The sequence below is a fragment of the Mobula birostris genome, chromosome 5 (assembly GCF_030028105.1).
Source record: "Mobula birostris isolate sMobBir1 chromosome 5, sMobBir1.hap1, whole genome shotgun sequence".
Classification (NCBI taxonomy): Eukaryota; Metazoa; Chordata; class Chondrichthyes; order Myliobatiformes; family Myliobatidae; genus Mobula; species Mobula birostris.
Window position 1 is genome coordinate 3,302,626 of NC_092374.1, and position 15,507 is coordinate 3,318,132.

At 45.8% G+C, this 15,507-nt stretch overlaps 1 protein-coding gene across 9 annotated transcripts in view; it reads left to right on the forward strand.

Annotated features, from left to right (window-relative positions):
- Positions 1–9,361, forward strand: part of spef2 (sperm flagellar 2) — a 216,674-nt gene extending 207,313 nt beyond the window's left edge. For all 9 annotated transcript variants that reach the window (XM_072257490.1, XM_072257494.1, XM_072257495.1 and 6 more), the window contains one exon: positions 5,279–9,361. In XM_072257490.1, coding sequence (XP_072113591.1) covers positions 5,279–5,410 — 132 coding nt within the window. In that variant the 3' untranslated portion in view covers positions 5,411–9,361. The remainder of the gene's footprint in view (positions 1–5,278) is intronic.
- Positions 9,362–15,507: the final 6,146 nt, after the last annotated feature.

A 15,507-nucleotide genomic window follows, 5' to 3' on the forward strand; every position in this document is an offset into this window, starting at 1 on the left:
TGGATGCTTCTTTCCTAGACAGCAGTTCATGTACATATGCTCAATGGTTGGGAGGGCTTTATTCATGATTGATGGTAAACCACAGCCTCTGTAGAATTTTTCTTTCCATACCAGGCTACGATGCAGCCAGTCAATCTACTCTCCACTGTGCATCTATTGAAGTTTGCCGTGTGCCTATCTGAGAGTCTCTTAAATGCCCCAAATGTATTTGCCACCCCGGCTCCATATTTCACACACACTCCACTCTCTATGTAACATTAAAAAAATTACCTCTGACATCCCACCCTTCCGTGATTTTCCTCCACCGAATTGAAAATTCTCTCCCCCCCCCCCCACCCCGCCCGTTAGCCATTTCCACCCTGGGAAAATTCTCTGCCTGTCCACTAAATCACGGCTTCTCCAGTCCATCCCCGAGCTGGAGCTCCTCATCCCTGGAACTGCCCCTGCACCCTGTTCCTTGCCTCCTTGAAGTGTGGTGACCAGTTATGGCTGAGGGCTTTCCGCAGCTTCCACGTAACCGTTGTGTCGTACACTCATCAAACCTGCACACAGTACACGTGTACAACAGGATCCTCTGCACCACACTCCCTTCCAGAATCAGCCGCATGTCCTGTATTCCTACTCAGTGGGTCAACGTCATAGAATCACAGAGCCTCACGGTAAATGTGTACAGCAGGATCCTCTGCGTCACATAGAATCACAGAGTGTCACGGTACACGTGTACAACAGGTTCCTCTGCGTCACATAGAATCACAGAGCCTCACGGTAACATAGAAACATAGAAAATAGGTGCAGGAGTAGGCCATTCGGCCCTTCGAGCCTGCACCACCATTTATTATGATCATGGCTGATCATCCAACTCAGAACCCTGCACCAGCCTTCCCTCCATACCCCCTGATCCCCGTAGCCACCAAGGGCCATATCTAACTCCCTCTTAAATATAGCCAATGAACTGGCCTCAACTGTTTCCTGTGGCAGAGAATTCCACAGATTCACCACTCTCTGTGTGAAAAAGTTCTTCCTAATCTCGGTCCTTTATCCTCAAACTGTGACCCCTCGTTCTGGACTTCCCCAACATCGGGAACAATCTTCCTGCATCTAGTTTGTCCAATCCCTTTAGGATTTTATACGTTTCAATCAGATCCCCCCTCAATCTTCTAAATTCCAACGAGTACAAGCCCAGTTCATCCAGTCTTTCTTCATATGAAAGTCCTGCCATCCCAGGAATCAATCTGGTGAACCTTCTTTGTACTCCCTCTATGGCAAGGATGTCTTTCCTCAGATTAGGGGACCAAAACTGCACACAATACTCCAGGTGTGGTCTCACCAAGGCCTTGTACAACTGCAGTAGTACCTCCCTGCTCCTGTACTCGAATCCTCTTGCTATAAATGCCAGCATACCATTCGCCTTTTTCACCGCCTGCTGTACCTGCATGCCCACTTTCAATGACTGGTGTATAATGACACCCAGGTCTTGTTGCACCCCCCCTTTTCCTAATCAGCCACCATTCAGATAATAATCTGTTTTCCTATTTTTGCCACCAAAATGGATAACTTCACATTTATCCACATTAAGTTGCATCTGCCATGAATTTGCCCACTCACCCAACCTATCCAAGTCACCCTGCATCCTCTTAGCATCCTCCTCACAGCTAACACTGCCGCCCAGCTTCGTGTCATCGGCAAACTTGGAGATGCTGCATTTAATTCCCTCATCCAAGTCTTTAATATATATTGTAAACAACTGGGGTCCCAGCACTGAGCCTTGCGGTACCCCACTAGTCACTGCCTGCCATTCTGAAAAGGTTCCGTTTATTCCCACTCTTTGCTTCCTGTCTGCTAACCAATTCTCTATCCACATCAATACCTTACCCCCAATACCGTGTACTTTAAGTTTGCACACTAATCTCCTGTGTGGGACCTTGTCAAAAGCCTTTTGAAAATCCAAATATACCACATCCACTGGTTCTCCCCATCCACTCTACTAGTTACATCCTCAAAAAATTCTATGAGATTCGTCAGACATGATTTTCCTTTCACAAATCCATGCTGACTTTGTCCGATGATTTCACCGCTTTCCAAATGTGCTGTTATCACACCTTTGATAACTGACTCCAGCAGTTTCCCCACCACCAACGTTAGGCTAACCGGTCTATAATTCCCCGGTTTCTCTCTCCCTCCTTTTTTAAAAAGTGGGGTTACATTAGCCACCCTCCAATCCTCAGGAACTATTCCAGAATCTAACGAGTTTTGAAAAATTATCACTAATGCATCCACTATTTCTTGGGCTACTTCCTTATGCACTCTGGGATGCAGACCATCTGGCCCTGGGGATTTATCTACCTTTAATCCCTTCAATTTACCCAACACCACTTCCCTACTAACATGTATTTCGCTCAGTTCCTCCATCTCACTGGACCCTCTGTCCCCTACTATTTCCAGAGATTATTTATGTCCTCCTTAGTGAAGACAGAACCAAAGTAATTATCCAATTGGTCTGCCATGTCCTTGCTCCCCATAATCAATTCACCTGTTTCTGTCTGTAGGGGACCTACATTTGTCTTTACCAGTCTTTTCCTTTTTACATATCTATAAAAGCTTTTACAGTCAGTTTTTATGTTCCCTGCCAGTTTTCTCTCATAATCTTTTTTCCCCTTCCTAATTAAGCCCTTTGCCCTCCTCTGCTGAACTCTGAATTTCTCCCAGTCCTCAGGTGAGCCACTTTTTCTGGCTAATTTGTATGCTTCTTCTTTGGAATTGATACTATCCCTAATTTCTCTTGTCAGCCACGGGTGCACTACCTTCCTTGATTTATTCTTTTGCCAAACTGGGATGAACAATTGTTGTAGTTCATCCATGCAATCCTTAAATGCTTGCCATTACATATCCACCGTCAATCCTTTAAGTGTCATTTGCCAGTCTATCTTAGCTAATTCACGTCTCATACCTTCAAAGTTACCCCTCTTTAAGTTCAGAACCTTTGTTTCTGAATTAACTATGTCACTCTCTATCTTAATGAAGAATTCCACCATATTATGGTCACTCTTACCCAAGGGGCCTCTCACGACAAGATTGCTAATTAACCCTTCCTCATTGCTCAAAACCCAGTCTAGAATAGCCTGCTCTGTAGTTGGTTCCTCGACATGTTGGTTCAAAAAACCATCCCGCATACATTCCAAGAAATCCTCTTCCTCAGCACCTTTACAAATTTGGTTCACCCAATCTGCATGTAGATTGAAGTCACCCATTATAACTGCTGTTCCTTTATTGCACACATTTCTAATTTCCTGTTTAATACCATCTCCGACCTCACTACTACTGTTAGGTGGCCTGTACACAACTCCCACCAGCGTTTCCTGCCCCTTAGTGTTACGCAGCTCTACCCATATCGATTCCACATCCTCCCGGCTTATGTCCTTCCTTTCTATTGCGTTAATCTCATCTTTAACCAGCAGCGCCACCCCACCTCCTTTTCTTTCATGTCTATCCCTCCTGAATATTGAATATCCCTGAACGTTGAGCTCCCATCCTTGGTCACCCTGGAGCCATGTCTCTGTGATCCCAACTATATCATAATCATTAATAACAATCTGCACTTTCAATTCATCCACCTTGTTACAAATGCTCCTTGCATTGACACACAAAGCCTTCAGGCTCGCTTTTACAACTCTCTTAGCCCTTATACAATTATGTTGAAAAGTGGCCCTTTTTGATGCTTGCCCTGGTACACGTGTACAACAGGATCCTCTGCGTCACATAGAATCACAGAGCGTCACGGTACACGTGTACAACAGGATCCTCTGCACCACAGTGCAGAAAGAGATCCTTTGCCCCATCTGCCTACATCCAAACTATATCCTTGCTTACCTCTCTCACACGTCTTGGCTAAATGCTCTCTGCCACCTGTCTGCCCACTCCACAGTTCATCTGTTGTCTTTTACACTCCTGTTGGTTGTTACACTCGCGACTGGGAGAATGACCTTAACATTGGGACGAAGAATTTCTTACTCTTGTATTCCATCATCTCTGTGTGCTCCCCCCTCTGCCCCTCCACCTCTCTTTTCAGCATCCCCATCGCCTTATCCGTGTCCTCATAACCTAATGACTCCCCTCCGCTCTCTCTCTGCAAGCTCTTACACTCACACACCCGTCCACAACTACGGCCATGGTAGTGAAGCAGTTAGCATGACACTATTATAGTTCAGAGTTCAGAGTTCAATTCCGGTGTCCTCTGTAAGCATGTTTGCACATTCCTTCCCATGTGCTCAGGGGTTTCCCCCAGGTGCTCCAGTTTCCTCCCACAGTCCAGAGTCTAGTGGGTTAATCAGTCCTGTGATTAGGCTAGGGGTAAATTGGAGGGTTGCTGTTGCTGAAGCTGGAAGGGGCTGTTCCACACTTGTATTTCTAAATAAAATACATCCTGACACCCACTGCATTCCCTCCAGATCACTCCCTCCATTCCTGGCACTCCAAAAAATCCTTGTCACTCTCTTACTCCTAACCTCTGCATCACTCCCCTACCAATCACTTGCTCTAGTCCTGCCTCCCCCCTTGAACCCCATCCAGGGGGTCAGTGTGGACATAGTGGAGGATTACAAATACCTGGGGATACGAATTGACAATAAACTGGACTGGTCAAAGAACACTGAGGCTGTCTACAAGAAGGGTCAGAGCCGTCTCTATTTCCTGAGGAGACTGAGGTCCTTTAACATCTGCCGGACGATGCTGAGGATGTTCTACGAGTCTGTGGTGGCCAGTGCGATCATGTTTGCTGTTGTGTGCTGGGTCAGCAGGCTGAGGGTAGCAGACACCAACAGAATCAACAAACTCATTCGTAAGGCCAGTGACGTTGTGGGGATGGAACTGGACTCTCTGACAGCGGTGTCTGAAAAGAGGATGCTGTCCAAGTTGCATGCCATCTTGGACAATGTCTCCCATCCGCTACATAATGTACTGGGTGGGCACACGAGTACATTCAGCCAGAGACTCATTCCACCTAGATGCAGCACAGAGCGTCATAGGAAGTCATTCCTGCCTGTGGCCATCAAACTTTACAACTCCTCCCTTGGAGGGTCAGACACCCTGAGCCGATAGGCTAGTCCTGGATTTATTTCATAATTTACTGGCATAATTTACATATTACTATTTAACTATTTATGGTTTTATTACTATTTAATTATGGTGCAACTGTAAGAAAACCAGTTTCCCCCGGGATCAATAATGTATGACTATGACTATCACTCTCTACCCTCACTGACCATGTCTGTTTGCTGTACAGGATGTCCATGCCGTGATACAGAGGCAATTTCTGGACGGTGAGGCGGTTGCCAGCAGCTCTCCTGAACCTGCGAGCAGCCCAGCTGATGAGCCAGGCCAGGCCCAGAGCCGGTTGAAAATGTCCAGGCTGTGAAGCTCGCACACTAATAAATTCACAGATACGTTGCTGTCTCATTCCTTAGCTGTAGCTCCTGACTGATACAGGGATACAAGATAATGAATTTCTGACATTTGTGGTGTAGTCAGGTGGGCCTCTGGGTGTCGAGTTTGCCCAGTGACTGCTTTTATCCGCCGGCCCCTTTCCCTTGCGATGAGCCAAGGACTCTGGACTCTCTGAGACTTGTTCCAAGTGCTTTGTAACAGAGGGCCCTGGAGTCCCAATCACAGGCTCCAACAGCCACTTCCCACTGAACCCCACTTAGTACTGGATCATTCAGCCTCTAGAGACTGCCCCACCATTCCACCAGCCTTGTTTCGACTCACAAACAAGGGATTCTGCAGATGTTAAAATTCTGGGGCAAAACATGTGAAAAGATGGAGGACCTCAGCAGGCCAGGCAGCATCTACGGAGGGGAATAAATAGTCAAAGTTTAATGTTTAATGCCAAGACTCTACTTCAGACGGGTCCCTTCACCTCCATGGATGCTGCCTGACGATGAGCCTTCCAGCATTTGTTCTGTGTTGCTTGTAGAGACTCAGCAAGGGGAGATCTCCACTTGCCCCACCTGCCCCCGGTCACACCACTCCCCTCAGCCTCCAACTGCACCGCTCCCCTCAGCCTCTGATTATCACACCGCTCCCCTCAGCCTCCAACTGCTCCGATAAGCAGACTCTGATTATCACACCGCTCCCCTCAGCCTCCAACTGCTCCGATAAGCAGACTCTGATTGTCACACCGCTCCCCTCAGCCTCTGATTATCACACCACTCCCCTCAGCCTCCAACTGCTCCGCTCCCCTCAGCCTCCAACTGCACTGCTCCCCTCAGCCTCTGATTATCACACCGCTCCCCTCAGCCTCCAACTGCTCCGATAAGCAGACTCTGATTATCACACCGCTCCCGTCAGCCTCCAACTGCTCCGATAAGCAGACTCTGATTATCACACCACTCCCCTCAGCCTCCAACTGCTCCGATAAGCAGACTCTGATTATCACACCGCTCCCCTCAGCCTCCAACTGCTCCGATAAGCAGACTCTGATTGTCTGAGACAGATCAGCTGTGTGGCCTGCAGGGGCAGCTCCCCCCGCACTCGTCACTGATACCTACCCCACTGGGTGTAGAAACACAGAGACAAGGGAACTGGATTGTTGAGGATGCTGCCATTAGAGACGGTCCAGACGAGATTCACAGCACTGATTCTGGAAATGAAAGGGTTAGCATATGAGGAGTGTTTTGATGACTCCGGGCCTGTACTTGCTGGAGATTAGAATAATGCGGGGGGGGGGGGGGGGATCTCATTGTAACCTATCGAATATTGGAAGGCCTAAATGTATGTGTATATGTATAATTATGTGGTTTTGTCAGTTTTTTCAGTCTTGGTTTGTCCTGTTTTTGTGATTATCACACCGGAGGAATATTGTATCATTTCTTAATGCATGCATTACTAAATGACAATAAAAGGGGACTACTTGTCATAATCTAAATAGAGTGGACATGGAGAGGATGTTTCCTATAGTGGGAGGGTCTCGGGACCACAGGCCACAGCATCAGAATAGAGGAATGTCCATTTAGAACAGAGCAGAGGAGAAACTTCTTCAGCCAGAGGGTGGTGAATCTATGGAATTCGTTGCCACAGATGGCTGTGCCGGCCAAATCATTGAGTATATTTAAAGCAGAGGTTGATAGGTTCTTGATTAGTCAGGGTGTCAAAGGTTATGTGGAGAAGCTGGAGAATGGAGTTGAGAGGGATAATAGATCAGCCATGGAGTAGGCTCATTGGAGTGAATGGCCTCATTCTGTTCCTGTGTCGTGTGGTCTGGAGATGTCACATGGCCCCACTGGTTGATGTGACCGGTGTGATCCCATACCTCACAGACTGCCATCCCAGGGACCACTGCCTCCCCGTTTGGCAGCACTTGCCTGTACACCCGCACTGAACCTTGTACTTCTCAGGATTTGCTCATTGTTGCTGCCTCTCCTGAAGTTGTCCACAAGCAGTCCCCGCATTCACCATTAGCACCCACCACCATCAATAAACTTGTCTTTCCTCCCCACCCTGAGGACAGAACGATGCCACCGGGTCTTTGGGAAAGGTAACTGTGTTCAACAATGTTCTTCAAGTTCTTCAAAAATATAAATGACATTGAAAGAGTACAGACAAAATGTACAAGGATGTTGCCAAGACTTGAGGACCTGAGTTACAGAGAAAGGTTGAATAGATTAGAAATGTATTCCCTGGAGAATTGAAGAATGAAGGGAGATTTAATAAAGATATATGAAATTATGGAAGGGATAGACAGGATATATGCAAGCAGGTTTTTCCACAAGACGTTGGACCAGAATTAGGCCTTTTGACCCACAGAGTCTGCTCCACTGTTTGATCATGGTTGATCCATTTCCGTCTCAAAACCATTCTCCTCGTAACCTTCCACATCCTGACTTATCAAGAACCCATCGACTTCTGCCTTAGGTACACTCAATAACCTCCACAGTGCCTCCACAGCCACTTGTGGCAACAAACTCCACAGAATCAACACCATCTGGCTAAAGAAATTCCTCCTCATCTGCATTCTAAATGGACATCCCTCTCTTCTCTGGTTGTGCTGTCTGGTCCTAGACTTCCCCACTATAGGAAACATCTTCTCCACCTCCACTCTATCTTAGCCTTTCAACATTCAATGGGATTCTTCTGAATTCCAGCACGTACATGCCCAGAACCATCAAATGCTCCTCATATAACAAGACTTTCAATCCCAGATTCATTTTTATGAACCTCTTTTGAATCCTTTCCAATGTCAGCACATCTTTTCTTAGATAAGGAGCCCAAAACTGCTCACAATACTACAAGTGAGGCCTCAATAGTGCCTTATATAAGGCCTCATTGTTACATCCTCAGAATCAGGTTTATTAATCACCGGCATGTGTCGTGTACTTAGCAGCAGCAGTTCAATGCGATACATAATATAGGAGAAGAAAAATAAAATGATAATAATAAGTAAATCAATTACAGTATACATATATGAATAGATTTAAAATCATGCAAAAAAACAGAAATAATATATATTAAAAAAGTGAGGTAGTGTCCAAAGATTCAATGTTCATTTAGGAATCGGTTGGCAGAGGGGAAGAAGCTGTTCCTGAATCACTGAGTGTGTGCCTTCAGGCTTCTGTACCTCCTACCTGATGGTAACAGTGAGAAAAGGGCATGCCCTGGGTGCTGGAGGTCCTTAAAAAAAAAGGATCAGCCATGATTGAAAGGCGGAGCAGACTCCATGGGCCAGATGGCCTAATTCTGCTCCTATACCTTATGGTCTTAATAATGGACGCTGCCTTTCTGAGACACCGCTCCTTGAAGATGTCCTGGGTACTTTGTGCGCTAGTACCCAAGATGGAGCTGACTAAATTTACAACCTTCTGCAGCTTCTTTTGGTCCTGTGCAGTAACACCCCTCCCCCCCCCACCACCACCACCACCATACCAGAGAGTGATGCAGTCTGTCAGAATGCTCCCCACGTTACGTCTGTTACCATCAGGTAGGAGGTACAGAAGCCCAAAGCACTGTCATTAACTGTAAGACATGTAGAAAAACACTATGACAACACTGAAGCATGTCAAGACAAAGTACAAAGTTGTTTACAAAAGTGTTTAGTATTTGTTATCTTGCAAATAAGCTATTTGATTTCATGTGTTCTTAGTTATCTTTCCTGAGATGTAAATTTGGTTAGACTTTTTCCTTTGCACAGTTTGTAAATTTGGTTAGACTTTTTCCTCTGCACAGTTGAGGTTATTGTTACAGTTGTGCCTTGCTTTGGGAAAAAAAGGAATTCCACTTGAGAACACCAAGTAAACTCTGGGGCAGATTTTGAAAAAAATATATATACATAATTGATTTACTTGTTTATTTATTATTATTATTTCTCTATCTGCTAGATTATGTATTGCATTGAACTGCTGCTGCTAAGTTAACAAATTTCACGTCCCATGCCAGTGATAATAAACCTGATTCTGATCTGTACAAGTCCTTCTGCAGCCTCCATGCTTCCTCAATGCTATCTGCTCCTCCACCTATCTTTGTATCATGCACAACCTTGGTCACAAAGCCATCAATTCTGTGGTTCATCCAAATCATTGACATATAAAACAAATTGGTCCCAACACCAACCCCTGTGGAACACAACTCGTCACCAGCTGCCAATCTGAAAAGGCTCCTTTTATTTTCACTCTTTGCCTCCTGTCAATCAGCCAATGCTCTATCCATGTTAGTATCTTTCCTGTAATACCATGGATTCTTATCTTGCTAAGCAGTCTCATGTGTAGCACCATGTCAAAGGTCTTTTGAAAATCCAAGTACACCACAGCTACCAATTCTCCTTTGTCTATCCCACTTGTTATTTTCTCAAAAAAATTCAGCATATTTCGAAGGTAAGATTTCCCATTTATCATGTGCCTCCAAGTACTCTGAAACATCATCCTTAACAATAGACTCCAACATCTCCCCAACCAATGAGGTTAGGCTAACTGATCTCTAATTTCCTGTCTTCTGCATCCCTCCCTTTTTAAAGAGTGGAGTGGCATTTGCAAGTTTCCAGTCCTGAGGAACCATGCCAGAATCTAGTGACTCTAGAAAGGTCATTACTTAATGCCTGCACCATCTCTTCAGCCACCCCTTTCAGGACATTAGAGTATAGTACATCTGGCTTGGATGACTTAGACAGTGAAGACTGATGCAAAATACTCATTCAGTTTGTCTGACATTTCCTTCTCCCTCATGACTGCCTTTCCATGTCATTGTCCAGGAGTATGATATCTACTCTTCTCCTCTTTATAGATCTGAAAAATCTGTTAGTTATCCTCTTTACCTTCATATTTAATCTTTTTGCTCATTATGGCTATTTTTGTTACCTTCTGTTGGTTTTTAAAAGTTCCTGATCCTCTGACTTCCCACTGTTTTTGTTGTTTTTATATGCCCTCTCTTTTGCTTTAATGTTGGATTTATGATGTCTCTATCGTGCACCTTCCAAATTGCTCCCAGAAACTCCATCCATTACTACTCTGCTGTCATCACTGCTAATGTCCCCTTCCAATCAACTTTGGCCAGCTCCTCTTTCATGCCTCTGTAATTCCATGTACTTCACTGTAATACTGATACATCTGACTTTATCTTCTCCTTCTCAAAGTACAGGATGAATTCTATCATATTATGATCACTGTCTCCTAAGCGTTCCTTTACCTTAAGCTCCCTAATCAAATCTGGTTCATCACACAACACCCAATCCAGAATAGCTGACCCCCGAATGGACTAAACCACAAGCTGCTCTAAAAGGCCATTTCATAGCCATTCCGCAAATTCTGTCTCTCGGAATCCAAAATCAGCACCAACCTGATTTTCCCAATCTACCTGCATATTGAAATTGCCCATGACAATCGCAACATTGCCTTTCTGACATGCATTTTCTATCTCTCGTAATTTCTAGCCCACCTCCTGGCTACTTTTCAGAGGCTATATATAACTCTCATCAGGGTCTTTTTATCCTTGCAGTTCTTTAACTATACCCACAATGGTTCTACACCTTCCAATCCTATGTCACCTCTTTCTAAGGATTTGATTTCATTTTTTACCAACAGAGCCATACCCCCTCTCTACCTACCTGCCTGTCTTTTTGATGCAATATGTATCCTTGGATGTTAAGCTCACAACTATAATCTTCTTTCAGCTTCAACTCAGTGATACCCACAATGTCATACCTGCCAACCTCTAACTGTGCTACAAGATCATCTACCTTATTTCATATACTGCGTGCATTCAAATATAACATCTGTGGTCTTGTATTCATCACCCCCTTTGATTTTGACCCCCTGTTACACTACAGCTCATTCCACTGACTGCAACTTTGCCCTGTCATCTGCCTGTCCTTCCCGACAGTCTCTGCTTGTATGCCAACTGCCCCATCCTCAGCCCTATCACTCTGGTTCCCATCCCCTTGCCAGATTAGTTTAAACCCTCTCCAAACCTGACCACAAGGATATCAGTGCGTCTTGGGTTCAGCTGTAACCTGTCCCTTTTGTACAGATCGTACCTTCCCCAGCAGATCCAGAAAACTGAAACCCTGACCCCGCGCCAGTTCCTCAGCTATGCGTTCATCTGCCAAATCATTCTCGTCTCACCCTCACTGGCGGGTGGCACAAGCAGATTACTATCCTGGAGGTCTTGCTTTTCAACTTTCTACCTAGTTCCCTAAATTCTCCCTTCAGAACCTGCCTCCTCAATTTTCCTACCTATGTCATATGTCTATGTACCAAGACTTCTGGCTGCCCACCCTCCTCCTTTAGAGTGCTATGGACCCAATCCAAGATGCCTTTCCCCTGGTAAGTGTCGCCCCCCCCCCCAACATTATCCAAAGCGATATACTTATTATCGAGGGGAACAGCCACGGGGTACTCTACACTGCCTGCTTATTCCCTTTCCCTATCCTGACAGTAACCCAGGTACCTGCCTCCTGCAATTTAGGGGTGACTACCTTGCTTTAGCTCCTAGTTATCACCTCCTCATATTCCCATATTGTCACGGTCCCGATTATTAATTCCCTATCTTGCTCCTAATTTCTTTTGATTGTGCCACGGTTCCGACCATTAATTTCCGCATTTGCTTCCAATTCTCTCTGATGATGACACACCTGGTTTCCATCAAGACCTGCAGCATAAGAATCCCAGCGTTACAACCATAAGTCACCAGATCATTGGTTTTGCCTGTGTGGTAATTAACGTTTCCCGGCTGCTTTGAACCGTGTGTTCTAGGTTCTGCTCCATTTTCAGGGTTTACTTATGAAACCCCGTCTCTCCGTGTCAAGGCTCCGTGCCTGTGGCCTGCACTTGGGTTCGCTTCATTCGCTCATTGCAACACACATGAGCCAAGGGTCATTGAGCTTTCCCCTGAGAATGGCTGAGATCAGAGTGAGAGGTCATAGGTTAACTGTGAAACTTGAAATATTTAACGGGACCACTCAAAGGATGGTGAGAGTGTGGAATGAGCTTCCAGCAGAAGTGGTGGGTTGTTTCTTCAGATATAAAGTGTAAAAGAGAGGCAAGAGTGGATATCAGACCACTGGAAAATGATGCTGGAGAGGTTGTAATGGGGGACAAGGAATTGGCAGATGAACTGGCATTTTGCATCAGTCTTCACTGTGCAACACACTAGCAGTATAGTGCAAGTTCCAGGTGTCAGGGGTCTTGAAGTGGGTGAAGATACCATAACTAGAGAGAAGGTTCTTGGGAAACTGAAAGGCCTGAACATAGATAAGTCACCTGGATCAGAGGATATACACCCCAGAGATCTGAAAGAGGTGGCTGAAGAGATCATGGAGGCATTGGAAATGATCCTTCAAGAAGACTAGAAAATTACATATGCCCACTACACTCTTCAAGAAGGGAGAGAGCAGAAGAAAGTAAACTTTAAGCCAGCTAGTCTGACCTCAGTGGTTGGGAAGATGTTAGAGTTGATTATTAAGAATGAGGTCTCAAGGTGCTTGGATACACATGATAAAATAGGCCACAGTCAGCATGGTTTCCTCAAGAGAAAGTCTTGTCTGACAAATCTCTTGGAATTCTTTGAAGAAGTAACAAGCAGCATAGAGGAAGGAGAATAGGTGGATGTTGTGTACTTGGATTTTCAGAAGGCCTTTGACAAGGTGCGAGCCCATGGTATTCTAGCATTGATAAAGCAGTGGCTGGCTGGCAGGAGGCAAAGAGTGGGAATAAAAGGAGCCTTTTCTGGCAGATTGCCAGTGACTAGTAGTGTTCCACAGCAGTCTGTGTGGGACTGATTCTTTTGACATTATAAGTCAATGATTTGAATGATGAAATTGATGGCTTTGTTTTAAAGTTTGCAGACAATATGAAGATAAGTGTATACGCAGGTAGTTTTGAGGAAGTAGAGAGGCCACAGAAGGACTTAGACAGACTCAGATCATGGGAAAGAAGTGACAGCTGGAATACTGTGTTGGGAAGTGTATGGTCATGCGTTTGGGTAGAAGGAATGAAAGGGTTGACTATTTTCTAAATAGAGAGAAAATACAAAAATCTGAAGCACAAGGGGACTTGGGAGTCCCTGTGAAGAATTCCCTAAAGTTTAATTTGTAGATTGAGTCAGTGGTGAGGAAGGAAAATACAATGACAGCATTCATTTCAGGAGAACTAGAATATAAAAGCAAGGATGTAATGTTGAGACGTTATAAAGCACTGATGAGGCCTCACGTGGAGAACTGTGAGCAGGATGGAGCCCCTCATCTTAGAAAGGATGCACCGAAACAGGAAAGAGTTCAAAGGAGATTCCTGAAAATGATTCCAGGATTGAATGGCTTGTCACAGGAAGAACGTTTGATAGCTCTGGGCCAGAATTCACTAGATACCCTCCCCCTCTCACACCCCTTCCCCCACTCTCCTCTCACCGTCTCCCTTTCTCTCCCTCTCCCTCTCCCACTCTCTCCCCTTTCCTCTCCTCCTTCCCCTCTCCCTTCCCTCCCTTTCTCCCTCCCCTCACCCTCTCCCTCCCCCTCTCTCCCTCCCCCTCCCCCTCCCCTCTCTCTCCCTCCCCCTCTCTCTTACTGTGTGGGAGCTAACAGTCAGGGTTGTTTGTGTCGAGCTGTGGTTAACTTTCCCCAGTTTCGAGCAGCTTGTAACTGGGGCTGTGTACGAGGCAACAGACGAAACACAGGTGGAACTCTCAGAGGTAAACAAGAGGTTGTCTCAGCCTCCACCCCCAGTGGCCAGCGCAATCCCACCGCCCTGTGGTTCTGTGCAACAGTATCAACTGTTGGTCCAGCGGATGGGAGGCGGGCAGGCAGAGAGAACAAGGATAGGCTGCACAAGGATAGTGTAGGAGAGACAAGAATGAGAGCAGAGTGAGAGTGTGTGTGTGTGAGAGAGAGAGAGAGTGAGAGTGTCTGTGCATTACTTTTGTACTTGAGAATGCTGCTCATAAATTAATCCTTTCATTCCAGGAATATTTGTTGTGGGCCCTTCCATTGCAAGGTAGATCTGACAATGCCTTTCAAAGCCTCAGCATTGCATCCGTGCTTTCATATTCAATACTTCAGGCAATTATGCACGAGGACTCCCAAGTCTCTTTGTACCTCTTGATTTCTGAATTTTCTCCCGTTTAGAAAATAATATGTACCTTATATGTGTGGGGCAGTGGGATTAGTTTGGGGATTGTTAAAGGACTAAGGGGAGAGTGTGGGGCAGTGGGATTAGTTTGGGGTTTTGTACAGAGCTAAAAGGAGAGTGTGGGGCAGTGGGATTAGTTTGGGGATTGTTAAAGGACTAAGGGGAGAGTGTGGGACAGTGGGATTAATTTGCGGATTGTTGTCAATGGGGAGAGTGTGGGGCAGTGGGATTAATTTGGGGATTGTTGTCAATGGGGAGAGTGTGGGGCAGTGGGATTAATTTGGGGATTGTTGTCAATGGGGAGAGTGTGGGGCAGTGGGATTAGTTTGGGGATTGTTGTCAATGGGGAGAGTGTGGGGCAGTGGGATTAATTTGGGGATTGTTGTCAATGGGGAGAGTGTGGGGCAGTGGGATTAGTTTGGGGATTGTTGTCAATGGGGAGAGTGTGGGGCAGTGGGATTAATTTGGGGATTGTTGTCAATGGGGAGAGTGTGGGGCAGTGGGATTAATTTGGGGATTGTTGTCAATGGGGAGAGTGTGGGGCAGTGGGATTAATTTGGGGATTGTTGTCAATGGGGAGAGTGTGGGGCAGTGGGATTAATTTGGGGATTGTTGTCAATGGGGAGAGTGTGGGGCAGTGGGATTAATTTGGGGATTGTCAATGGGGAGAGTGTGGGGCAGTGGGATTAGTTTGGGGATTGTTGTCAATAGGGAGAGTGTGGGGCAGTGGGTTTAGTTTGGGGTTTTATACAGGGCAGTGGGAGGAGAGTGGGGACTGTGCTTTGAGCACTGAAGACCCACAAAGTGCTCCCCCATTCTGTGTTTGCTTTGTCCAGTGTAGAGGAGACTACTCTGCCAACACCAAATGCAGTACACTGGGTTGGAGCTGGAGCAAGTGAACTGGTGACTG